The sequence below is a fragment of the Lissotriton vulgaris genome, chromosome 5, assembly GCF_964263255.1.
Source record: "Lissotriton vulgaris chromosome 5, aLisVul1.2, whole genome shotgun sequence".
Classification (NCBI taxonomy): Eukaryota; Metazoa; Chordata; class Amphibia; order Caudata; family Salamandridae; genus Lissotriton; species Lissotriton vulgaris.
In genome coordinates, this window is record NC_141693.1 from 1761342694 (window position 1) to 1761370353 (window position 27660).

Below are 27660 nucleotides of genomic sequence, written 5' to 3' on the forward strand. Positions count from 1 at the left end.
TGCTGCTGAAACAATGACAGAATCTGGCATTGGATCTGAGCAAAGAAAATACTGCATTTCTTTTGCAGAAGTGATGGAGCAACCTGTATAGGAGCCGGAGTCAGAAAAAAGTTCCATTGCTGGCTCCAAGAGGCCTGGAACCTAAGGAAGTAATGGTCTATATGCGGACCTTTGATTAATGTCCGGATGTAATATTAGTCAGTAATTCGATATTTAATTTGTTAGCTTCCATTATAAGTACTTCCTGGAAGGTGTTATTATCATCTATTTGAGACATTCTCTGTGGAGGAGATCAGTTATGGTAGGCAAAGACAATCCTGTAGATGATGTATGACGAGATTGGAAGGACCTTGGTCTAGATGTAGAGTATCGTCTCTGCCTTGAGTGTGAGCGTCTGTGAGACCTTGAACGTTTATGATGGTTGGATCTCGATCTTGACCTACACCTATAGGTGTGAGGTCTGGTGTGATGGGAGCAAGAGCTAGGTTGCCTTGGTTTATGTATCACTGGCTCAGTAGACTGTGGTGGCTGGGGAAATTGGCAACGGAGGAACTGTTGGAATAGCTGGTTTAGGAGTTCAAGGAGAAGGAGGAGGAGGAGAAGGAGAAGAACTAGAGAGCGTCATAAGGGTGGAGTGGATTCTGTTGGAACCCGAGGTGGTGTTTGTGAATCCAGAATGGTCACTGAGTGTTAGGCCTGAATGTTGAATAGGCCAGAGAGTACTCCGAATCAGACTCTGAAGAAAGTCTGCGCGCTTTCATCTGTGAAAGCTCAGGGAAGTTGTATGTCTGGACGTGAACGTTCTTGACGATGTATAGTGTATCAACATTGAAGTCCCTCTAAACATTGATGGTGCTCTCCTCCTCTATGTCAAATAGTTATGGACGTCGACCCAGCTCTAGATGGCAAACAAGTTGGTGCAGTCGAAGTCCTCAACATCGAATGGGAGAGAAGTCTCTGTCCAGATGTTCTCCTTTTGTATCTCCCTCTGCAGGAGTCCTCAGAGCATGACTTAGGGGCATTGGTAGAGGGTGCACTCTCCGTACTCTTCAGAAGCCTCACGAGTCAGAGAATCTTACCAATTTTCTCTCTCACCCTCAAAGTGCACCTTGAGTATATGCTGCAGTGGCAAAAGGTCTTGGGGTCATGAGAGTCTTGCAAACATAGTATATAGATGCTGTGGTAGTCTGCTTTTGCCGTTTTTCAGCCGCAAGCTGAGCAGTTTTCAAAATGAAATGGCATTTTGTGAAAAATGAGATACATTTCCTGTCAGGTAATAATCTAAAAATACTCTATGCGCTAAATGACGTCAAGTGAATGAACTTTAAAGAGCCTAAGATGAAAATTGAGAAAAAAGAAGTGTTACAATGGCAGAACTTGGGTCCAGGATCCTGTCAGCAGGAGCCGGAAAAAAGAAGTGAGGAAACTGCCAACTACAGAGCATGATCGGACACTGAAGGTCCCAACTCCCTCAAAGGCGCAGTGTCCTGTGTACATTGTTTCAATGCTGCGGCGTATAAAGGCTAAATTGGTATGTATTATTCCTTATCTTGCTTTAAAAAGACACAAAAAGCGTTTGTGAAGGATGTTTTTCAAACATCACTTTTCTTTATGCTTAAGTGATGTTTAAGGATATGGCCCTTTTTTCTTCTAAATTGTGAAGTATTCCAATAAAGATTGGCGATATAGCCTGTTTTTAGGTAAAAAACATGTACATGTCTGCCACGTGTTTCCCGGACTTTCCGAAGTGCGGCAAAGTCGATGTGACTTTGAAAAGAACTGCTCCAGAACTCCGTGCACAGGCTGAACTATTCAGTGCTTATGGTCATCAATGGAGATCCCCTAAAAAAGAAGCAGGTTTATTCAACGTCATCCTTGCATAGCTTTTTCGCAGAATAATGAAGGTATACAGTTAAAACTGTGACTGTAAATTCACAGTTGTGTGGTTATTATGCATTTGCACATGTAAGTATTTGAAAGTGGTATTTATAGACACCTCATATGGATGTTCTTGGAAAAAAAGCCCATTCTATTAAACTCTTTAGGGAGGTGCAGACTCCAAACCAGTAGGCTACTATTCCTTTTCTAGAACATTTTTCACATTTAACACAACCAGATTATTGACCATTTGGACTCAGCAGTAACATTTATTGAAGGATACAGTGTTCCTTTCTGCTGCCAACCTCTTAAGTTTCTTGACATATCAATTGGACAATCTGCAGTAGCTAGTAAGGGAAAAGAAAAAAAGATCTGGCACACATCAACCTTTAAGCAAATGATCACCGTCGACTATCCCTCAATTCTCATTTTCATTTTACAAAGTGTTCACATTTATTACTGAGGACATCATTTATTTTATATAGGTCTGTGTTCTAGTTTAAAAACAATTCCCTAATAAAATGAGTGCGAAGGTCAATCTTAAAAATTGTTACCCTTTTAAAACCCATTCCAATCTTTAAAAGTATTTTGGCACTGTACAAGAAATTCCATCAGAACAATGATTTTTTAGCTGAGCATGCCTTGTCCAACAAGCCTCGGTCATGCATTGAGTTTGATCTAACTTTGTGTGTAGCATTCACTTGCAGTACAGTTAACAAGCATTTCCAATGCAATAGATCTCGCATTGACATTATTTTGAGCTATTGACATTGTAAATTACTTTGTTTTCTTTTGTTTTTCTTTTGTAAAACATAAATAAAAACCGTTTGCTATTTTTGTTTTCAAGCAACCCCATACGCTGCTTTCACTTTAATGTTGGCTATGCCCCTTTCTTTAGGCATGGCTTGTCTAAAGAAAGGTGCGGGCCGCTATCAAAGTTAAACCGCGGGATGGGGCACTTGTACAAAAAAAGCATTTGTTTGTCAACTTGACAAACAGATCATTTTTTTGTTAAAGTGCCCCATACCGCGCTTTTACTTTAATGGAGGTTGCGCCTTTTTCTTTAGACGAGCAGAGTCTAAAGAAAGGGACGCGGCCGACATTAATGTGAAAGTGTAGTATGGGGTGCTTTTCCAAATAATGCATTGCAAATGTTTGTTCAAGGGGCTTGAAAGACTACAACCCTCTTACATTGTACCTTAAGCTAGAACTAGAGGCCTATTTCGCTGTTGCCCGCTTTCGCTAAGATTCTTGAAAAACATGTGCATAAGGTGCTTGCCGATTATCTGGAGTCCCATGATCTACTGCACCCCACTCAATCTGGATTCCGCACCAATCTTAGCACCGAAACAGCTCTCCTGGAAGTTTCGGAGGCGATTAAGGAGGTGCTGGATGCAGGTGGCAAGGCGATGTTGGTGATGTTAGATCTGTCGGCGGCCTTTGACACCGCCCCCCACGAGGGTCTCCTCGCAAGACTTTCTGAGATCGGTCTAAGGGAGATGGCGCTCAGCTGGTTCCGTTCGTTCTTGGCAGGCCGTCGACAAACGGTCTGGGCCTCTGCCCGCTCCGCCGAGATGTCGCCATTGGGTGTCGGAGTCCCTCAGGGCTCAGTGTTGAGCCCGACTCTATTCAACATCTTCATGACCCCTCTGGCGGCTCTGGCGGAGTCCTTCGGGGCTCAGATCGTTTCCTACGCCGATGACGCCCAGCTCCTCTTTACCTGTGAGAGTGGTGCGGATTTCGACGGAGAGAGTATCCGGGGTTGCCTTGGGGCTGTTTTTCAATGGTTCCAACATAATAGCCTCAAATGCAACTCGGATAAATCCGAGGTTCTCTTCTTTGGGTGCAGCTCAGATCCGGACTGGAAGGTGTGGTGGCCAGAGAACATGTTTCCACCAGCAAGTTCGTCCCAGGTGGCTAAAAACCTAGGCAGACCCCCCAGGATATAGTGGCATGGATTCGCAAATTAGCGGCACAAATATGGAAATTTAGCGGCACAAATATGGAAATTTAGCGGCATTTTAGCAGCACTTTATTTTACTCATAAGCATTCATTTTCAGCCTTAAATCAATGGAAACTTTTTTAGCAGAGTATTCCACTTTGATTAGGCAATCTGGAATATGGAATAGAGGAAGCAGCCCACAGGTTAAGGCTGTTATCCCTTGGAATTGCAATTCTTCATCTGCCAGTTGGGCTAAACAGAAGTGTGAGGTCTAAAATTTTGTGACACATTTTATGATGTCAATTCCTGTGAGGTCATGGGTCTTGATGCCACTTCCTGTGATGGGACGTGCCATGTCGCGCTCAATGATGTCACTCAATGTGATGTCACGCGCTATGCTGCCTAACTTGGTTAGACTACCCCACTTCTGTTTTTTAGGACCTGTGCCCTCCTAAGAAGTGAAATAAAGACAAAACAAGACAACAGGCCTCCTCCATCCGTGTACCCAGAATCGGGGAGAACATCCCTGTCTCCATCAGGGCCGCCCCAGCGCGGATGCAATGCAGGGATTGAGTGACAGGCACTCACCCACACCTGACCCTCCCCCCCCATGCATGTCTGGTTTCTGCCCTAAAGCTCTCCTGCCTCTGAAGTCATGGCTCCTGCCTGGGATCCGAGGGGCAGGCGCAGACTACAAATGATGCGGAAATGAGTCCTGTTCCTAGGGAGGGCCGTGCCAGGGCTTAGAAGCCCCGCTGCGAGTCTAGACTGCGGACGGGGCCCTCCGTGCAACTCACGACACCCACAACGAGGCGCTTCACAGGTCGTAACCAGGGGGCCTGGCCTGGAAAGGATAAAAAGAATGCGGCCCCCCCCTTCCAGCCATAAAAGAAAAATATGCCCCGAATGGGAGGACCCAGGGGGTTGGCTTCTCGTTCAATGACACACACCGACCCCAAAACCACTGCAAGCCCCTGACACCTGCCAGCCTCAGAATTATTGGGGGTCTGTCTAGCATACACTCACTCTTGGCACAACAGTCCTACGAGGTCTCCAGCTTCCCCCTGACTTTTTCAGTAGTATTATTGCTACATGCCTGTCCCGGGTCCATCCTGTGTTTCTATTTCACTGCCTACTGGTGACAGATTGACACCAAATTGTCCTCCGTTTTTGCCTGCTATCCAAGTAGCTTTGCTGCCCTGCGCAGTCCCCAGCTTTCTGGAAAACTTTTACTAGTTTTGACACATCTCTTCACTTGGGAGCTTGATCTAAGCCTGACGACTTTAGTGGGGTCAAGCAGCCTACTCTTGTGAGCTGATCCTTTCTATGGGTTGGGATTCGAGTGCATGCCCTGGAATTGGTTGAATAGAGGTCTGGAGTGAGGAGGAAACATGGGAACTCCCTGCCTCCTCTCTTCTTGAAAGTCTTCTGAAAGACAGAGTTGGACTACATGGGCCCTCTTCAATAACAGGAATTCAAGATGCTGGTCCTCTGTGGATAAAGGGAAGCCCGTGCCTGAGACAAAATCTCAGGACATCTGTGAATCAGTGGGTTCTAAATGTAATCAAAATCCTATGGCTCCACCTTGAAACCAGACACAATTGCCTTTTACACAGCCTCAGCAAAGGCTTTAGTAATTACTACCAAATGAGTGAGCCGTCTAAGTTTCCTTGCGGAGCTCGCGCTGCACGGATCATCCTCCAGGCCTCCCCACGGCTCCAGATACGGTGAAAGCAACTCTGCAGCGGCAGAAAGATGTCCGACTTTGATCTTTCCGATGCAGTGCCTGGAGGAACAGCACCTACTGTGCAAGGGACCAACCCACAGCAACCTCCTAACTGTTCTCCAAATCCTTGGGGGCAGTACCCAGGGGCACCTGGAGCATACCCAGGGGCACCTGGAGCTTGGCAGCCATACCCAGAGGCACCTGGAGCTTGGCAGCCATACCCAGAGGCACCTGGAGCTGGGCAGCCATACCCAGAGGCACCTGGAGCTGGGCAGCCATACCCAGAGGCACCTGGAGCTTGGCAGCCATACCCAGAGGCACCTGGAGCTGGGCAGCCATACCCAGGGGCACTTGGAGCATACCCAGGGGCACCTGGAGGCGGCAGCCATACCCAGGGGCACCTGGAGCTGGGCAGCAATACCCAGGGGCACCTGGAGCCGGGCAGCCATACCCAGAAGCACCTGGTAATGGATGCCAATTCCCTAGAGAGCCTGGTGGCAGGATGACATTTCCTCTATTTCCTGGTGCAGGACAGTCTTTCCCGGGATTTTCTGGTCCTACACCAGCACCAACTGGACCAAGTGCCCCTCAACCAGGTGTTCCAGGTGGGCCTACGGCACAGTCTGGGCCTGCAGCACCACTGAAAATACCATTCGACTTGCCACTGCCATCAGGAATAATGCCACGTTTGTTAATTACTTGTAATGGTGCAGTTAATAAGAACACTCGCAGGTTCCCCTTTGATTTTAAAAGACAAAACGACATTGCTTTCCACTTCAATGTTCGCTTTGATGAATCCCATAACGTTATTGTGCGTAACTCCCTGATAAAAGATCGCTGGGGATCCGAAGAAAGACAAGCTCCCAAGTTTCCATTTGAATGCGGCAAACCATTCCAGATCCAGTTTTTGTGTGAGGCAGATAGTTTCAAAGTGGCCGTCAATGGTGAACATCTGTTGCAGTTCAAACACCGCGTGACAGAACTAAATCAAATTAGTGTTCTTTCAGTCTATGGAGACTTCACTTTGACGAGTGTTATGCCTACCAGGGTATAGAATATTGTATTCTTTGTTTAATCTTTCACCAGTGATTTCTTGAATGTTTGAAACTGTAACATCTTAAACTTTTTATACTAGAAAATGTATATTGTTCATCTACTTGCTCCTGCTCCATTGTAATTCTTTATCACAACTTCTGTAACTCAGTGAAAATTGATTCTATATTTCTGAAGTAAAATAAATGGCTGTCTGCTCGAAATTTGTACATAGCAGCACAAATAAAAGTGTTTACTGCTGAGACAAGAAGAAACTACTACCAAATGACGCCCACAATAAAGGCACTCGGCTCGTTCTTCTTGCCAGCGCGCAAAATGAAGACTCGCTACAAAGCTAAAACATAAGGCAACAAGCCTCCATTTACACATCCAGAATCTAAAACGACATCCCTATATCCATCAGGACCCCTCCCCCAACCCTTTTGCCCATTGGAAAAGAGGTGAAGATATTACTCTTTACAGAACACTATATAATGGCCCTTTCCCTCTTTGTCACCTGCCAGAGCCGAGGATAACAGGCGGGGGCGTGAAAAACAAAGCCTCATTAACAAGTGAAAGGTCTTTTAATGACCTGCGAAGTACTCTGGTGCGGCTGGCAGCTTAAAAACTGACTGTCTGTGTGTGTCCCGGGCAGATGCTGACACACACGAGTGGAGGGCGGCGCACAGCCAATAAAAGGCATAGTTTGTTTTGCTGTCTCCCGGTAGAGACAATTTTTAGTAAATATTGCGGCCAATATGTTTATTATCGCGGTCATCGCGGTAATTTGCCGATTTCGCGATTTTTTTGTGAATCGCGATAAACTGGAGGGTCTGACCTAGGGATGAAGATTGACAACGGCCTAACACTGCGATCTCAGATAATCGGTCTTACTGGCACCTGTTTTGGCCTGCTCCGGATGTTGCGCAAGTTTCTCCCCTTACTATCGGAGGAGCATAGGAAGATTACAGTGCAGGCGATAATTGGCTCGAGAATTGATTATTCGAACATTCTTTATCTCGGCCTGCCAGAATATCTGCTTCAACGGCTGCAGGTGGTCCAGAACTCGGCAGCACGGGCAATCTTTGGACTATCTCGCCGTGCCAGAGCCTCGGGCCTCCTGCAGTCACTGCACTGGCTTCCCGTCCGGAAGCGGATAATTTTCAAGGCCTTGACTCTGGCGCATAAAGCTCTGCATGCCTCAGGAGCGAAATACCTTCAAATAAGGCTTGCCTTTTACCATCCAGCCAGGCCCTTGAGGTCAGGATCCTTGTTCCTCGCCTCGGTTCCGCGTGTAAAAAGGGCTCGTATTGGAGGCCGTTCTTTTAAACTGCTGGCCCCCCAGCTATGGAATACGCTTCCTGTGGCATTGCGCAGTACATCAAATTTACTGGCTTTTAGGAAGGGTCTCAAAACCTGGCTTTTTACTTCTTAGTTGTTCCCTGGGGTTGTTTTTTTTTCTGGATCCTCTTTTTTTCTGTCTTTTACTTGTTATGTTATGAGATAGGTGTGCAAACCAAAGCGCCGGGACACTCTGAGTAGCCGTGCGCTATATAAAATCAAGTATAACATAACAACATAACATAACATCCACATATGTGCCCTGAAGTAAGCTGAAACAGGAATAGTAGAACTAATTCTGATATACACCATCTCCAGTGTGGTAATTGTGAGGGGCCTGTTACAGCCTCCAATTGGGGTGAATTTTTCGCCAGTAGCTTGGGTAGAGCTTGGCACTTGCTCTGCGTTGAAAAAGAGTGGAATTGTACATCTTAAGGCCATCTCTTTTAAAAGCTTCCCTATCATAGTACATACTGGTATTGGTGGTTTTGTTTAAGAAATGCGCAGATATCAACGTTTACTGTACAGACTTAAAAAGTATTGATCCCTGGGACACCTGTAAAGCGGTGATAAGAGGGCAGTGCATAGGCCTGAACTCCACCATAAATGGAGAGGAAGACACTGGCAGAATTAGATGTGGTTGAAAAGCTACACAAACAGTCCCCTACATTAACACACCAACGTAAGGTAACTGTACTAAAAGGGAAATTGAATGCCATCTAAGCAAATCGGGCAGAGCTTACAGTATTAAAACTGCAAAGGATAGGCTATGACCAGGGCAACAAAGTAGGATTACAGTTAGCACAACAACTTTGAATCAAAAGGGAGAAAGATTACATTAGGGTTATCGAGAATGGAGATGGAGAGACCGCAGGGTTAGACACATAAGCCACACATTTTTGGGAACTTCTAAGAAACCCAGTACACAGCAGAGCATCTACCCACGCAGGACCAATCGGCATATCTAGTAGACACGAGTCTACCACAATTAATGAACGCACAAAGTGAATGGTTAGGCAGCTCAATTTCGGAAGATGAAGTCCAAACAGCACTGCGATCCTTGAAACTCCACAAATCCCGGGGCCTGATGGGGTGGCAGCCCAGTCTTACAAAACATTTGGAGTGGTACACCTCGCCAACTTGGTGTACCTATTTAGCTGCATGGCAACCACAGGAGTGGTGACACCCACAATGTCTGAAGCGCTAAGCTCAGTAATACCCAAGCCTGGCAAAAACCCCAAACAGTGGATCTCGTACAGACCAATTGCTCTCCTTAATCTTGATGCCAAACTTTACTCTAAAATCCTAGCTACGCGATTGGACACCATACTCCCCGAGCTAATAGACCCGGACCAATCCGGATTCATCAAAGGCCGACAAACACACAACATCATCTGGAGGGTCATACAATTGATAGAGAAACCAATGAAAAGAGGGGTACCGGACGACAAAAAAGCCTTCAACCGAGTGGATTGGGTCTTCCTCTTAGCCACACTCAAGAGATTTGGCTTTGGAAACCATTTCATAAAAATGGTCCAAGCAAACTATGTAGCAGCAACAACAAGGGTTTCGGTCAACGGGGTAAGCTCCAACCTCTTTTCCTTGGGGAGGGAGACTAGGCAGGGGGTGCCCTTTGCCACCCCTCCTTTTCGCACTAAGTACAGCTAAGATATGTTCCACACAGGAAATACGGGGGGTTCACTTTGGGTCCACAGAACACAAAAAATCTCTATTTGCGGACAACGTCTTGCTAGCTTTATCTGCTCCCCGAACATTGCTACCTGTTCTGCTGAACTCCCTGCAGCAATATGAGAGGGTGGCGGGCTAGCGGATCAACTTAACTAAGTATTCTATATTTAATCTTAACCTGCCTCAAGCCGACAGGGAAGAGCTAGAGGCCATTACACCCCTCCACTGGACCAAGAACGAAATAACATACCTCGGCTTAAAAATAACCCCATGCCTCTGTATAAAGCTAATTTCCCCCCCGGAAATGCAACAACTAAAAGCAGACTTGAAAAGATGGGCGACACTATTCATGTCACGGATTGAGCGCATAAAGGCTGTCAAGATGACAGTATAGCCCAGGTTTCTCTATCTATTCCAATGCCTGCCCATCACGCCTGAGAGGGGACTCTTCTCTAACCTACACTCCTTGGTGACGAAGTTTACTTGGCAGGGACAAAGAGCTAGACTTCCCTACAAAGTTTTGCGAATGTCTGAGGCAGCAGGGGGCCTCGCACTACCAGACTTCCACCTTTGTTACAAGGCTGCCCAGCTTCATGTGATCCCAGAGTGGTGGATGAGGGAATATGACAAACATTAGTTACACATGGATAGGGAGGTAACAGGGAAATATATTTTGGATTTAATTTAGAAACCCAAAACAAACCGTCCAGTGAATGTCTACTTGAGCACACCCACACAGACTACACTACGAGTCTGGGACGACACAAACCGGCAGACGGGCTGGGCTACTTTCCCCTACCCTTACACTCCCAAACACTTCAATCCAGCGTTTCCTCCATCACAAAACTTGGGTCCATATGAGGCATGGGGCCTAAGTGACTGTTTGATGATCTCAGACATGTTTAAGAATGCAGTTTGTAAAATGTTTGATCAATGCAAGCATGACTTTTCCCTCCCAAACACGGAGGCCTTCAGGTACATCCAACTTAAGCACTGGGTTACGCAGGCGGTCTTAAAGGAGACCTAACCCCCTTAGACAATTTGCTAAGAGAGGCAGTGGAGCCAATTCTGCATCTCCTTCCTTTACGCTCAGCTGCTTTCCGCGCAGACGAATGTAAGACAACAACATATAGCTCACTGGGAACGCACACAAGGGTAACCCATAATTGATCAGGCTTGGGAACGACAGTGGACAGACATCCCAAGGTGCAACCATTCCACGGCACTAAGGGAAGCACAATACAAGCTCTTGTACGACTGGTACTTATATCCCACTAAACTTACAAAGATTTTCCCCCATTCCTCTGATCTGTGCTGGAGAGGTTGCGGACTGTTAGGAGACTTCGGGTTCCCTAAGCAAGCGCCTAGATACCGGGTCGGTGATTTGCGCTATATAAATACATGTACATTTACATTTTAAACACATATGGTGGGACTGGCCCATAGTCCGCCCTTTTTGGATGGAAATCCTTGCCCAGATGAAGGCCATTTTGGGATACCCGATACCAAATGACCCCAAGATGACCTTTCCTGGGATTGGGTAATGATAATCTCCATCACCAAACGACCAGTGCTAACGGTGTGTTGTGGCTCTGTTTAGGGGCAGCGAAGACGACGGTAGCAGCCTCGTGGAAACACACATCGGCACCTTCTCTCCCCAATGGCATTCGAGACTATGGCGAGTCCATCACGATAGAGCGCATGGCAGATATCACCTCAGACGCCCACAAAAACTTTGAATATGTGTAGGGCACTTAAGTGGAATATCTATTCAAGGGCTTGCCTTTAGTCACATGCCCCACGCAAACTAGAGCACTACATCTGTTTCAATTTTAACTAGTTACATTGACGGGTAGACCAGCAGGAAAGAAGGAAAAAGTTGTAGTCTACCATTTAAACGACCTCCTATGCACTTCCACAGAACACTATAGCACCTATGTCAAAGACTGTTTTTATGTACCACTGTTTTGATGAATGGGGTTGGGGGGTAAAATTGTGTATTTAGGGACGATATAGAGAACTGATAATGTATATTGCGGCGCTTAAATTCAGCAACTGTAACTTGCAATAGATCTGTGCCAATTGTCGTTTTGTGCTGTGACCTCGGTAATGCATTAATTCCTTGCCTGATTAACCAATACAAACATTTTTGAGAAAAGAAAAAAAGTATATATCTAATAGTTTGTAGGTAAAACCTGCAGAAGGTACATAGTCTGAGTTCTCTCCTTAGACTAACCCACGTACAGGTTTATCTAGGGCAGAAAACTGGTCTAAGGATAAGAACTAACATGTACCAATGATCAACATCTTTATATAACTATCAAAAAGCTAGGGTGTAATTTATGCAGTAATTCCTTCTCTTTGGTTGAATATGGAGGCGGGAAGAAAGCTAGAAAAATGCCAGAATGGGTAATGTGAAAGACTAAAACTGGCCTGGGTAAGAAGGACGAGCAAGTATGAAGAAACACCTTATTTGGATAGAACAGTACAAAGGAAGGTTGAACGGAAAAGGCATGAAGTTCTTCAAGACTTAAAGCAATTACCACAAACAGAACTGGTTTTAGAGTTAGAAGCCAAACCGGGCAATAATGTATTGGCTTGAAAGAAGGTGACAAAAAGAAAGCCAAAAATGGTTCAAATCTCACGGACGCACAATAAACAAAATGCGAGGGAATGAAGACTAAATCTAGCATTTCAAGAAAAGAGGCCAATAAGAACTGGAAGATGAAAAAAGAAGTCACTGGAGACACAGGAACATCAACATATCTCATGAATTCAATGCTTACATGAACTGTCTCAGGGACTGCATGCTGAACTCGTCTTGCAGTTGAATAAGTTCAGATAGTGGAGAGCTAAAATAGTCCTCAGTCCTTCGACCTTCTTGGGGACCAGGAAGTTATGCTCTGTTACGTTACTTAGCATTACTTAGTATATCGAAGCAAATCATTCCCGAAAGAATATCTTAGTGCTTTGCTGAAATATGAGTCTAGAGAAACGAATTAAAACAGCCACATTTTAAGGAGTTTTTAAAAAAACTTTCCCAGCTCTGTACAAGATGAATTTGTAGTGGAAGTTTAATCCAGCAGAGGGGGCCAAAATAGGAGAATGACTGGACGAATCCGCAGGTACGAACCTGTGGAATCTGAAGTGGGGCTTTGTCAGTGGATCTCAGCAGTCTGGTAGGGAGATAGTAACCAAGTGTCTGCTGTAGGTAGGCTGGAGTGTTACCCTTCAAGGATTTATGAGTAAGGCAGCATATCTTAACGAGCATTTACAATGCAACGGTCTCGCCTTTGAAAAAGTTAGAGCTATTGGCATTGTAAATGACAAAATTTTAATTTGTGTTGGTTTTGAAAATAGATAAATAAATGGCACTGTCATTTACAATGCCAATAGCTTAATCTCTCGCAAATGCCACACACAACACACAGACCCACACAGAGTCCCACACACATACATACCTACAGAGCCACATACAGAGCCACACACACACACAGAGCCACACACTTCCACCAGTCAGTGGGCGGCTTGGAGTGGACCAACACCCAGCCCGACAGGGCCAGCAGGAAGGCTACAATCTCCCCCGCCATGCTGGCTATGGTCACCGGCATGTTCTCTTAGTTCCCTGCCAGCATCTGAAGAAGGCCCGCACTGGAAGAGAGTATGGGAGAGAAGGACTAGAAGGAGAATGGACAGGTGGCAACAATGGTACCCTAGGGGACTAAAGGTGGAAAATGAACCAACAACAGAGATGGGGACATAATATGCCTGAGGTAGAGAGCAATGCACACATAGGAATGTATTCCTTATTTTTTTATCTCACTTTTTTAAACATGCAATGGCAAAGCAAATCGCTCCGGCTATTTGTTAAAAAAAAGTGGTTAATAGTTGGGTGATTGTGTGAGTTGCTCATGGTTGCCCTAGAAAGACAATATAAGGCAGCAACCTCGGGCTCCAACAGAGAAGAAGCTGGGAGTAGCTTCCCTTGTTGAACAGACTGCCTCAGGAGAACTAATATATATCCTCAAAGAAGAATGCCAGGAGCTTTATCTTTTGACTCTTTTTTAATGTTCTAAGTGGTGAATTTAAAAGGTCTAAAGAGCAATATATTGCATAGTAGATACTTTTGAATTTTGGCCAATATTTTTGATGCATCTGTAAGAAAACCTGTATGTGTGCATTTCTTTACTTTGGGGCAAAAAAAGCTGTAATTCCAGCAAGACGTAATATCTTGGCAGTAAAGTATTACAACTGAATGTGTAAGTATGATAAGTGAATAGCCTTAGCCCGTCTCAAAGACAAACAGTGGCACTTGATAAATTAAAAAGCCACAAAAAAGTCCTTAGAAAGTCGTTATGTCAGTTGACATAACACAAACTGACTTTAAATTATAGACTACCCTTGATTTGCAGTCAATCCAATTAATTTCAACCGTATTATTGGTCCCACAAGCCATCAGCAGTGCAACCATTGTATTTATATTTACACTTCCAAATTAAAAGATTTTGCGGCACCAGTACGTGTCAAGAATTTTCAGTACTCGCAAAACAAAGAATGACGAGGAATTGGTGGTTTGAGCATCCAACAGATGACAGTGTTTATCAACCCAACACTAGTTGTGTTTTGGGGCTAGAGACAACTTTAGCTGTCTCACCACCATTTTTCCGAACAATTCAGGATAAAAAAAATGGTCTGGTCAGTCCTCATCAGCAATTGATATGTTCAAGTGCCATTCATGTGTGGTTTCCACCCACCACAGCATGGGGCAATTGGTCAGCCCACTTCTCCCATTGGCCATCTTGCAATGTGAGTGACAGGATTTTAACCTGATCTCATGTGCACCGCCACCTGAAAAAGAGTGCTCTTCGGTAACATGGCTGCAGTCTTACCAATACTAAAGAAACCCAATGCAGACCCTACAATACTCAGTAACTACAGACCCATCTCCCTTACCTAGGTAAGATCTTGGAGACCTACGTTACCCGCTGTTTAAGTTCTTTTATAGAGAAATCATCCTTCTTAGATCCTCAACAAGCGAGTTTCAGATCCCTCCACTCCACCGAGGCGGTCATAGTAGCAGTCATGGACACCCTTAGGAAAGGAGCTGACAATAACATCTCTCAAGCCCTTGTCCTATTAGACCTCTCAGCGGCATTCGACACGGTCGATCATACCATCTTGATCGACCGTGTCCACAATGCCGGCATTCAGGGAGTGGCCCTTGACTGGCTCAGATCTTTCCTTCACCAGCGTTCACAGTCCGTCCACCTCTCCACCTTCTCTGCACCCTTCACTTCCCTTTCATGCGGTGTCCCACAGGGCTCTGCACTATCCCCTCTCCTTTTTAATTTATATCTTCAACCACTTTTAGCTTCCCTCCGCAACTCCCCGGTCACCATCTTTAATTATGCGGACGACCTTCAGTTAATTTTTCCCATAGACTCCCTCCCTTCCTCCCGCATCAACTTTCAGTCCACAATGCTGACCATTGCAGAGTGGATGTACCACAGCCACTTAAAGCTGAACCCCACCAAGACTGAGCTCGTCTTGGTGGGCGGCCCCAATCACCCATGGAACACCACCTTCTGGCCCACATCTCTGGGGACTGCACCCACTCCTGTGAGCTCAGTCAAAAGCCTGGGGGTGATCATCTCCGAAGATCTATCAATGAGGCCACATATTAACGCGGTTACCTCTGCCTGTTTCTTTCACCTCAGACGGATCCGCAAGATCAGCAGGTTTCTTACCAAAGAGGCCCTGACCCAGGTTGTCATTGCGCTCATCACCTCCAGGCTTGATTACGCCAACATTCTGTACGCAGGAATTCCTGCATGTCACCTCCACCGACTTCAGCTGGTGCAGAATCAGGCTGCCCGCCTGATTTTCTGCCAGCCCAAACACCAGCACATCACTCCCCTCCTCCGAAGTCTGCATTGGCTCCCTGTCTCCAAACGCTGCACCTTCAAACTGGCCTGCACTACCTTCAAGGCCCTATCGGACGCAGCTCCCAGGTTCATCTCTTCGGCCTTATCCCGCCACATTCCTCCCAGAGCCCTTCGCTCAGCATCACTAAACCTTCTCAAGGTCCCAAGATTCAAAAGAAAAAAGCACGGAGGTCTGAGCTTTTCTGTCCTGGCTCCCTCCACCTGGAACGCCCTACCTTCCTCTCTCCGTCTCTGTCCAACGTACGACTGTTTCCGTACACTTTTAAAAACCTTGCTCTTTCAAGCTGCTTATGATTAATCCCTCACCCTGGATCAACGCTATATGTCATTGAGCGCCAAGAAACCGATGGTGATAGTGCGCGTAATAAATAATTTTAATAGAATAATAGAATAATAATGGTGTGCCTCGGCTACTGCACCACTCCTTTATTTTTATGTTTATTGATTTTGTATATTACATATTTTTGCAAAAAAATAATATTTTTTTGCTTGCTCATATCTGATCTTTTTCCAATGCTTGTTGTAGATTTGTTTTACGTTCCTTTCAGGGCGTTTCTCACAGGTGTATTTTATGCTTGCAATACAGACACATTATTCTGAGTTCTTGCAAAATTTGACAGTGTCTGATTATCTGAAATACGAGTGAAGTTTGAGTGTGACTCCTTGTACTGCAATGACTCCACGTGTATTCTCCCAGACCACATGGTACAGCAGAAGGAGACCTGTCAAGCTGCCCCTTTTCTCAGTGTTTGGAGACTCACCTGTGAGCAGTGCCTTCTACTCACTAAGTGTTGTGAAATATTCCACTATCCGTGAAGCGCAGCCTTGTGTGTGTGGCTGACAGAAATGGAAAGTACAGCACACTGTGGGTTTAAAGAGTAGGATTAAGGACATTCCCCAGAGAAAACCTGCTGCTAGCGGTGACGTCATACTTCAGTGAATTAGTGCAAGGCTATTTGCACAACACACAAATGACCTGAACGGGGAATAACAGCAAACACCGTTGTGACCCAGCTGGCAGCTGAGTGAAGTGTTGGCGCCAAGTCATATATAACCCAGCGCAAGCTCTGCTTGGGGTGAGTGAGGCGTCAGTAGGAAGGCCTGCGCCATGCAGAATAACACCACAACAGGTATTTACTGACTGGAAATAGGAGCAGCTGGGGGTGGAGCCACGGAGGACAGGCATGCTGTATCTGAGAGCTGCGTCATCTTTTCCGTGCTCTAAAGAAAAGTTGTATAAAACAGCTTTTAGACTTGAACAATATTAATACAGTATTTTATGTATCACCACATGTTACAGTTGTGTGACTACCACTGGTAATTAATAGATGATGTTACTATTCAGCTCAGCTGCACTCAAGTCATCATTCTCAGAAAGATGAAATGCAGAGTCATTCCTACTGGGACTTAATCACGAAACCCATAAACTATGCCAAGGTTGCCAGATGATTCGATGTCAGTGGAGACTGTGTTTAACGAGCTTGAAGGCATTTACACATCCAAAAATTAGTGAAACCTGCCAAAATTTAACAGGGAAAAACATGTGGTATTTACCATATCATGTGGCGTTTGGTGCGTTAAACACCAACATCCATGTTAGTTCCCATGAACTCGTGATGGATGTTATTTATCGCAACCATACCCCGTGGTATTCTTATGTATGAGTGGTGATAAATAACGCCCTCGTACATAAACAGGCCCTATGTTACAAACATATGTATGCAGCAGAAACACTAACCCGCTGTGCTGCCTTGCTGTCTTCAAGTGACTGCCCTGAGGAGCTGCTGCAATTTTTGCTCCACCTAAGTCATTAATATTCATTACTTCGCCATTTCTGTCGCAAACCACCTGGCCACCACCAGCCCCTCAGCAGTCAGTGCGCTACTGACCAGACTACCACATACAGTCTAATCAAAATAGAGCAGCCACGTGCACCATCTCTTGCACTATGGGAACCGGCTCACCCGGGTCGATGCGAAGCTTAGTGACATAGTGACGCCTCCCGAGCAATTCCAAAAAGTTGGAGTGTTCTCACAGACAGCCAGGGCTACGTGTCTACACCGTCAATAGCACAGAAGACCACGCGCCTCCTTCCTCAGCACACTATAAACACCTGGACACATGCGCCCACCCGACGTTGCTGCACCAGCTCTAAAACGCACGCGCCAGTGTGTGCCCTGTGATTAATGTGTCCAACTGCATACATCAAAAGCCATGCAGAATACGTGGCTTTGCAGAATTCTGAACCTAAAGCCACGCCGCTCCCTGACATTCCTTCTCAATCCACACTTCAGCATAACCAACTTCACGTTTTAAAAGAGCACGCCATCTCGGTTGTTAAGTGCATGCAGGGACTTTCATTACATTTTAGAAGTATATTAGTCGGAAAGGAGAAACCTTGAGAGAACGGTGTGTAGAGGTGGAGTGGGGACAAGGATGGATGAATGGATGGATGGGCGATTCTGTGTGTAGGGTGAGGTGGTCGGAGGAATGGAAGGCTCGGTGAGGTGGGTGATAGATGGCATTAATGGATGTAGTCAATGGATGGACGGCTGGATGACTTAGCAGTGTGGATGGATCAGGTGTGTGGGGTGGGTGCATTAATGGGTGGATGACAGGGTAGATAGAAACCTAAACGACGTATGCACCTACCTATAACTGAATCGAGAATCCATACACTTCCATAAGAAAGGAACTCGCCGTTTCTTTCCATCACAACTTACCCTGGATATGGTCAGACGTCAGAGGGGTGCTGAAATCCTTGCAACCCACCAACCTAAAGCCCCAGGGCGAGGGGCCGTTTATAGTGACCGTCTGCGTCATGGCTGTTTGTGAAGTTTGCTGCTTATCCCGCGGTGTTGCTATGCGAACAGTGTGTGAGCAGTAACTCCTGGCCGGGCTGGAGCTCCGCGCGCTGCCCTGCTCCTGCAGAGGTGAGGTTTATCACTGCACTGGACGCAGCCTCCCTCGCCTTGTTACAGGAAACCACAGGCGGCAGGGGCGACGAGAGGAGCGAGCGCCCCCTAGTGTGCAATCCCCGCAACCACCACCATAGACATCTTCATAACTTCAACCAGGCAACTCGAGAGCTTTGTATTAAGTGACAAACCACTCTTAAAACACGAGTTCGTTCAGGACTCTGAAAACTTTTGTTGTGTTAGTATGTTGAATTGCATTGTTATATTCCTAAATTGTAGTATGATATTTGTGAGAAGTTGGCCTGATATGCAGTGCTCACTATTCTAGTGATCACTATGTATCAGTCCAAACAACCCTTATTGATGATTGGTTGTAAGTCAACCGTAGACCAGCTATCCTAGTAGCATGGACAAGAGCAGTCTTTAGGCTAAACTCTAGAGGGCGTGTTAAGCCAGCTGTTATACCATCACATATACCCCTTGAACACCAAGTGAAAGGACACCACACAAGTTGTTATGAAAATAAAGTATATTTATTTAGAACACAACAGCCCTGGACTCTTTATGAGGACAGGGCGCTAAGCACAATACAAAGCTCTTAAGAAAATACGCAAAGTCGCACAATTTACACAAATGCCCGAGGGGCACGAAAAACCATATACTCTAAAAGTGGAATGCGAAATTACTAGCAGGTAAGTACTACTCTAATAGGCTTTGGGATCGCTAGGACTTGACTACTGATACTTCAGATTACTAGCAGGAGGCCTAGGGAGATCGGGTGCAGAGTGTGCACTCTCACGCGGGATGCGGGACAAAGTCTATGGATGCTAGATTTCGTAAAGTTAGTGATATCGGACGAATCCGACTAGGTAGAGCTGAAACGAAAAAGGATCTGGACCCTTGGATAGCAAAGCTATGCTGGAGCACCGAAATGCTGAGTTTACCTAGCCCAGGGGCTGCGGATGCATAGGTCTGGAAAGACGTCGGGAATCCTAGTTGCAGTCTATGGAGCATGAAAGAAGAAGTTGCTGGCAGGCGACCAGTGAAGAGATTCGGAGGGATCCAAGCCTGGATCGAAGATGGAAGACACCTGTAAGCAGAGGGGACCAAGTTCTGAATCACTAGCCAGTGATTAGATGGGCACCAGGATGGCACCGGATGGAGTCACCTCGACCAGGTGAGTGGGCGACGCTGGGCTCTGCAGTCTCACGGACCAGGCGACCAGGATGGAGGTGCGAGCTGTCCCACGATGGTATCTGCTGTCGACGTCGCTGGACCCAGGATTGGGACAGCAAGTCTTGGCAAATGCAAGCCCACGCGGTGGACCTAAAATGGCGTCTGGAGTGGACCAGGAGGGTCCGGGGTGCTCCTCTGTTGGAGGAGAGCAAGGGCCAGTCTGGAGCAACCAGACCAGCGGTGTTGTCGTCGTGGAGCGTCGTCAAGAGGGCCACAAGCCAGCAGGCAAGTAGCCGGACAACACGGTGATGAGCAAAGAGCAGAAGGGCCCCACGCAGATCTGGTGGATGCTGGGGGGCTGGACTTCGGTGCTGGAGCTGCTCAGGGTTAGGGCTTCTCGAACCCCAAAGCACTCACTCGAGGATCCCTCGGCGGTCGTGCTGGGCAAGCGTCGTGCAGTCCTGAAGATGGCCGGTCCCTCGAGGTCTCGTCACACCCACGAATCTCTGCTGGGCTGATGATGCAGGTTGAGGTCAGAGGTGCCAGGGAAGCCGGTTCTCGCCGAGCTGGGCAGTCTTGATCCGGAGGAGAGACTTACAGCAGACCGCGATGCTTGGATGGTGCCTGCGGGTGCAGGGTGACTACTCCTTAGTCACAAGGGAGAAATCTTAGGAAGAAGTCTTGAGTTCCTTTCGTAGAAAGTAGTTTCAGGATTCAAAGATGATCTAATTTGGAAGGGGGCCCGCTCCTATCTTTATACTAGGAAAAGGGGCTGGCACGCGACTAGGTCCTGCCCATGGGTGGGACCAGGAAAAGGGGGTGGTTACACCCCTCTCCCATGCCGGACTTTCCCCAGCTCAGGGGCTGGTGTGCCCCTGGAACTGGTTCTAGCCGGATGATGCATAGTGAGCAACGGGGCGCCACTTGCAGTCAACCTTCCTCTAAAGCCCTGCCTACCCAGGATACACAAAACCCTGTCTGGGATGGTGCTAGCACCGCCCCTGACAGGAAACCCTTTGTTCAAGCCTCCCTCGCTGGAAGGACTCCCAGCAGCAGGAGGTCAGACTTGTGTCTGTGGTGGCAGCATCCATTTTGTGATGCTGAGGCTCGAGTTAACTTTAACCGGGGTTCACAGTTACATACATGTCGTGTTCCTCTAGAAGGGTGGAATGCTAACCCCGTCGCCAGAATTGGCGAGGGGTTAGTATTCCAATTCGTATGGCACCTTACTCGACATGTTTTGATAAAGCGATACCAGAGTTGGCATATAACCGCGAGGATTATAATGCACTTAAGAGTATAAGGTATGCGTCATCATGGAACAGCTATTAGGACTTGGTTTCGCAAGCTGCAAACGGGCTCAGCTCATGCCAGAGCACCATCTCACACGATTCTAAGCACTCTGCCTTCAGGATTGTCAAGGCCTGCCATAGGAGTGACTGATAGGAATCTGTGTGTCCATTTTAGGGTTAGATATAGGTATTCTATATCTAAAGCAAGGGGTGATTACACCATCTTGCCCCAGCTGTCGTGCAGCCAGTTGTGTCAGATTTAGATGGCCAGCCAGGGGTGGCATAATACATGCTGCAGCCCCTGGTAGGCCCTGGGTACACCTATGCCCTGAGTTACAGGGTCTGATAAGGTGGCCCAGTACCAATTGGTAAATGCACCTAAGGTACACGTGTCAATTTAGTGAGAGAACAGCAAGGCTGTGGGTCTGATTAGCAGGCCCACAGCCAGAGAAGTCGTAAACCAGTGAAGCAAAAAGCAAAAATCTGGGGTGATCATAGGATTGCAGACCCTACTCTCCTACAATATTGCTGTTTCAAGTTGCTGTGTCGGCGAGGTACTAGTGTTATATTATACAACTTTCTTTACAAACCTCAGCAAATGTGAGCCCAGCCTACACCACATTCCAGTACTAAACAAATATGTCAAAACCCAAGCTCTGCGCCTTCCATGATGAATCCTAAAACGTAGATTATTCCTTAAAATAAGTACCACGAACCAAGCTTAATTGAGTGCAAAATCAGGGAGCTGAAAGAAGGAAGATGCAATTGTGCTTTAGATTATGCGGCTAATAAACCTGGTTTGGAAAAGTGACAAACGGCTCACTGTTTACCCGGATCTGCAGCATTGAAATTGTCAGACACTGACCTTTAAAATATGGTTCTCATAAGTAGAGGCAATCTATGATTCTCCGCTGGAGTGCCCACTATTCTGGAGCTACAACACTTCTTTCAAGACCGCAGCAAAAAATCTCTGGGCCATTGTGATCAAACCCACTGTATTTCACGGTCCCCGACATTTACTACCAGATGTGCCAACCACGCAGTCTTGCTTAAAGTTACATTTTATACACCGTTCATTCTCCATGCGAGTGCAATAAGAAACAGTCACGGTTTACTCCTTTCGCTGGAGAGGCTAAACTCTGCCTTTTAGTCATCTAGTTTCGTTTAGCCTGCAACTCGTGTATAGTTTATAATTACAGCTTTCCAAGGAGGCCGTTCTGTTTATTTAATACAAGCGCCTGCTGAAAAGAGTAGAATAAATAGAGGGACGAAACATATGCCTGTGCTTAGAAATAAGCCCTTTCCTATATATAAAACGAGGCTCGGTTCTACCACTGAATGCAAATTCCTTGAGCTGGAACTAATCATTTAAAGGATAGTTTAGGTTGTCCTAACAACAGAGTTGAATTGAAAAGGCCCTCTTTTTGTTAAAGGTATGCTTTCATTCTAAACTGATAATGATACTGCTTTCACGCTCTGTCCGCCCGGATCATAAATCGAAACTTTCTGGCCCCAAAGTCTCACTTTACGATGCCAAAAGCGCGACGGGAGAGAGGGCGCTCTGGGTGGAGCGGGAGGGGTTAAGGGTGCGCTAGTAAAAAAAGCATTTACAAGTACGTGTAGGAAAATTACAAAACTTACCTCCGGGAGTCGGCTCGCAGTAGGGAGCGGGTCGGGTCTGCGTCCTCACAGGGAGAGCCGTCTGGCTGGTGTGACGAAGGATGCCGAAGAAAAAAAAAAAAACCCCCGCCCACCGCCGCATGACGTGGGCAAAAAGAGAAAAATTCTACGGAACGCCCACGAATCGCCTCGGACAATGACGGACATATCTCTGTTCCAATGGCTAGCCTCCATTTATGGAGCTAGCTAATGGAACAGAGAGGTGGGACAAAGCCCCATACTTGTAAACAAAAGTTTTCGCCTGCGCGAACGCTGCTGCGCTGCGGATCGCCAGGCGAAACCTAAAACGAGTCTTATCCAGATTGGTAGTCAGTGCAGAGAGCGCAATATAGGAGCAGAGGAAGAGCCAGACCGAAGGTTGCACACAAGTCTGGCTGCAGTATGCTTGAATTAGGGTTTTACTAGAGGTAGGGGGAAACTAAAGAGATTTTTTTGTTGTTTTAATAATCACATGGTGGCAAAGCAGGTTCCAAATAGAGATGAGATATGTTCTTTCATGGACAGAGAGGTGTCTTTTTCTTTTTTTTTAATTCTGTGTATTAGAATTTAATATTCCAGAACATTGATACAAGAAAAAAAAAAAACACAAGAGAGCGTAAACAGCATCCAATACATTATGTTACATAGCTCAGCCATGTACATCCTTCAGATTTTATACAGTAGAGTATTTCCTATCATATCCCTTAAGATTCAGACAAGCGAGTAATTGTTAACATCATTACCTGCGTTTCGCTACTGTCATAATAGTTGCTCTTCCCATTGTTTCTAGATTATATATACATCAGTCTCATCAACAATATCATTACCAAAAGGCCCCCACTAGGGTTTCTCCTGATCGTCCTGTATAGACGTGTGTCTGGGTTGGTTTGATGTGCAGCCAGGTAGGTCCGCAAATGGTCCCATATGGCTCGTGGCCGGGAAGTAAGAGGCAACAATTCTGCGTATGCGAAGAGCTGATCCTGACAATATATAAGATCATGCAGCCAGTCCTTAAATTTAGGGGCTCTCCAGATTCCCCACCTGCATGCTAATTAATGTTTGGCCAGCAGTAGTCCTAGTGACGCATATTTTCTGGCAGCAATATATCCATTGATCATTGCTAATAGGGGACCCCAAGTCAGCATCCCAGCGAGCTCTCGAGCTCTGGCCCTGCTACGAACTCTTTGCCTGTGTGGAGCGGTACAGCATAGATACCACTTGTGTAGGTTTGGTGCTTTGTAATAGTTGGTGTAGCGGGCCATTATCGCAGGTTCAGCAGAGTTGTCAGGGGTAGCAGTTTTTACGTATTGTTGTAAGCGGACGAAGAGAAATAGATCTATAGGCGCTGGCTGACGCTCTCCAAAAACACTTTCCGAGTGCGGAAATTGCCATTTTCATATAAATCTCCCCATGTCGGTTTACCTGTCCTCAACAGCATCTGCTTACACCCCGCCACATGTGTAACCGGGAGATCTGGGTGATGCAACGTTCCCAATTTGGGGAAGTACGGCGCTTGCGCCTGCAAGCGCTTTGCAAGGTTTTGCCATGACTTGTTTCGCAATCTACTGTCGTCGGGTTTTTACCCCCATATTCCCTGGAAGAGGAGCCTAGGCATGCCATTATCGGGACGGGGGCCATCTATCCCTGTTCCACCGCTAAATGTGGGATATAAGGTGGCGGGTTTAGCTGGTATGCCGCAAAGTGTGCTTGGGAGCATTGGATGTAGAGCTCCAGATCGGATGCCTCAAATCCTCCCCTCGTAAATGGGAGTCTAGGCTGTTTCCCTCCCCATGCTAGTGCAATCAATTGGGCCCAAAGTGTTTTGAAAAAGCCCTTACTAGGTGCATCCGGAAAATTTATGAAAAAAGAAAGTAGTTTCAAGAGGACTATCATCTTAGTCAGGGAGGTGCGTCCTGCCAGCGATAGGGGCATGGCCATCCACCTAGTGATGGACTCGGTCAGCGGCTCCAGCCTGCGTCCATAATTGCTGCCCATCAACTCTTCCATATCTCTTGTTATAGTGATTCCTAGGCATTTGACTTTCTCTTCGCACCATTTTAATTGATAAATCGGGTACACTGTTGAGTACTCGCCGTAAGAGGGAAAATCAGGATTTCTCCCAGTTGATGTTGATACCCGAGATCCTCCCAAAAATTATAAATTCCCTATGGAATGGATTAAGGCTGATTCTTGGGTCTCATAGGTACAGTGTCATATCATCAGCATAAAGGGACATTAGAATGTGTCTGGTTGGACATAGCAGTGCATACTCCCTATGGTGTTGTCTGAGTTTGACCGCCAGCTGCTCCACAGCCAGCGCAAAAAGCAGGGGAGACAACGGGCACCCCTACCGTGTCTCACTAATGATCTGAAAGGTGGAGGAGTATAACCCATTGATTGATATCCTTGCTGGCGGCTGAGTATATAGTAGTTGGATGCAAAAGATGAATGGAGTGGAACGCCCATTCGGCGAAGTACACTCAGGAGAGAATCCCATTCGAGGAGTCAAATGCCTTGGTGGCATCTAAAAACACTAACTCCGGGTCAATATCTTGCATTAGGGCAAATAGAGTGCAGAGATTATGAGATGCCGCTCTCCCAGGTAAGAACCCTGACTGATCAGGCAAGACCAGTACACTCATGAGTAGTTTCAATCTATTCGCTAGTACTTTTGCTAATATTTTCGCGTCACAATTTATCAGCAACAAAGGTACTGACGAGTTGCATTTATCGGTTGGTTTCCCGGGATTAGGTATGGATACTCTGAGTGCGTCTCTCAATGTCTGCGGAAGTATCCCTAGCTCCAGGGCCTCCTCATAGAACTCTTTTAATATTGGGATGAGGCTTTCGCTGTATGTTTTATAGAACTCTGCAGTGAGACATCCAAGCCAGGGGCGCGGCCTGATCTTAACTGCATTATCGCAACTCAGATTTCGTCTTCTTTGAGCTCCCGCTGTCCATCTCCAAGCCAGGTCAGAGAAGCGTCTTCAAAATATGTTTCAAATGCTTTGGGATCTGTCCTTTGTGTAGCGTATGGGGTTGTTGTGTAAAATGTATAGAATGCTTTCAGTATATCTGGGGCATCCCTGCTTATTTTCCCATCAGGTTCTGCAACTTCTAATATTGCATTAGAGAACCGTGGTTTCAGATTTAGCTCCGCTAACGCCTTGCCCAGCCGTTCTCCCTCCGGGAATTGTCGAGCCTCATAGTACTCCCCACGAAACAGGCACTCCATTTTCGCTGCATCTTGATATTCTGACACTGTGGGCCATATGTAGGAAGCCAAATTACAATCGCAAATGCCGAAAATCGCATTGTGGGCAGTTGTGCTATGTAGCAGACAAAGACCCACTCGCAAAATAAGGAATCGCAAAATTGACGATTCCCTATTTTGCGAATTAATTTAAGGCATCCCAAATTGCGATTCCTTAAATGCAATGTAGGAAGCGCCCAAGTTGTGCGATATTGGCTTCTTGAATCGTAAATTACCACCAACTTCAGGCAATTTGCGATTTCTTTGAAAAATGCACTCTTTTGCATTTTTCAAAGTGCCATGTAGTGGACATACCTGCCCTTGCGCATGTATGTGCGTCACATGTGCACACGTGCTTATTTCAGGGGTGCAACAGGTTGTCCTATTGACACACTTGCAACCTTGAAATTGCAGTCTCAATTTATAATTCTCTAATTGGGAATCACAAATTGAGAATGTCTTCCCATTCATTCCTATGGGCCTTCTAGCCCATAGGAATGAATGGTAAGGTATTCCTTATTTGCAAATCTCAATTTGCGATTCGCGAATAAGGAATATGTGGGATTCGCAAAATATTTTGCTAATCCTACCTACATAGCATTTTGCGATTCTATAACTGTGATTCCCTAAAAATCACATATCTAGAATCGCAAAACCCGTTTTACCTACATATGGCCCTGAGTCCCTTATTTTCCTCCGCATGTCTGTGTCGGGGGCAGCACCTCCCCCGTCTCCATACGATGGATGTCCGCTTCTACTTTACGCAGTGTGGTGCGGAAATCTCTCAGTATTCCTCCTCTCTTTGCAAAAAACACAGTTGATGGACAGAATGTAGAACAATGTCATACATTCACCCCAGTACAAGGATCTGGGCCTAAATCCATCGTTGTTTTGCACTCCACACCACCCTGGGTTAGACACTGGCTATATGCAAATCAGCTCTGACCCTGTGCCCCATGGGAACAGTCCAGTCCGAACTACCAAGCCATGTCTTTCCCCAGACCGGAATCAAGCTGGGTATACTCAGACGTGAGTCCCAGGCTCTCCACACCACTGGAGTCAAGCTATCCAGGCTGATGAAGGCCGATAGTCAGAAACCGGTCCTTGGATGCTTGATTCCGGTCTGGGAAAGACATGGCTTGGTAGTTGTGAGGGGGTAGGATGTGAGGGGGCAACCTCCAGCTTTTGTATGGTGCAGCTGAAACTGGGGGGGCAACTGTCATTATCACATGGGGAGTGATCGCAGTATGTATGGGGTAGGTGACTCGCCTGCAGTGTCCATGATCGTATCTCGTTTGAAATGAGCCAGTAATCTATGCATGACCACGAAGAGTGCACTGATGAGTAGCATGTGCCTTCCCTGCTGCCCTGGTGTAAAGCGGGCCAAGCATCAAACAACTCATGACTATTTGTTATGTTTTTAAGCTGATGTTGAGCACTGGCGTTATGTTGGATCTGTCCATCGTTGAGTCTAATGTTATGTTACAATCCCCCCTCCCCCTCTCCCCCCATATAATATGGGTGGACCCTATGTCTACAATTTTCCCCATCAACGTCCTAAAAAATTCTGGGTTGTCTGTGTTAGGGTTTTGGTTTGTGATGCTAGTTTGCCCTACATCAGACAGTATCTCCTTTGCGGGTCTTGCACAGATCCCATTGCTACGTAAGGGACGCCCTTCTTTATGAGGATGGCTGTTCCCTGTGCATATGTAGAGTAAGTAGCGAAGCTCCGATGTGCTGCCCATCGGGAAGCAAAGGTTATTGGGTTAGTGGGGTTCAAATGTGTCTCCTGAAGCATCGCCCAATGT

The 27660-nt window shown here is 46.4% G+C and overlaps 2 protein-coding genes across 11 annotated transcripts in view; one reads left to right on the forward strand and one right to left on the reverse strand.

Annotated features, from left to right (window-relative positions):
• Positions 1-27660, reverse strand: part of NBR1 (NBR1 autophagy cargo receptor) — a 577507-nt gene that overhangs the window by 396347 nt on the left and 153500 nt on the right. The gene's annotated exons all lie outside the window — the stretch shown is intronic.
• Positions 5481-6616, forward strand: LOC147717112 (galectin-3-like). The gene is made up of 4 exons (XM_086924039.1): positions 5481-5693; positions 5775-5894; positions 5933-5994; positions 6055-6616. Exons 1-4 carry the CDS (start codon positions 5577-5579, stop codon positions 6599-6601), a joined length of 846 nt encoding a protein of 281 aa, XP_086780165.1. The 5' UTR covers positions 5481-5576; the 3' UTR covers positions 6602-6616.

Coding starts and splice junctions, on each gene's coding strand:
- LOC147717112 (XM_086924039.1), top strand. CDS start 5,577: ATGTCCGACTTTGATCTTTCCGATGCAGTGCCTGGAGGAACAGCACCT. Junction 5,895..5,932: donor CTGGGCAGCCATACCCAGGG/GCACTTGGAGCA, acceptor TGGAGGCGGCAG/CCATACCCAGGGGCACCTGG. Junction 5,995..6,054: donor GCACCTGGAGCCGGGCAGCC/ATACCCAGAAGC, acceptor TGGCAGGATGAC/ATTTCCTCTATTTCCTGGTG.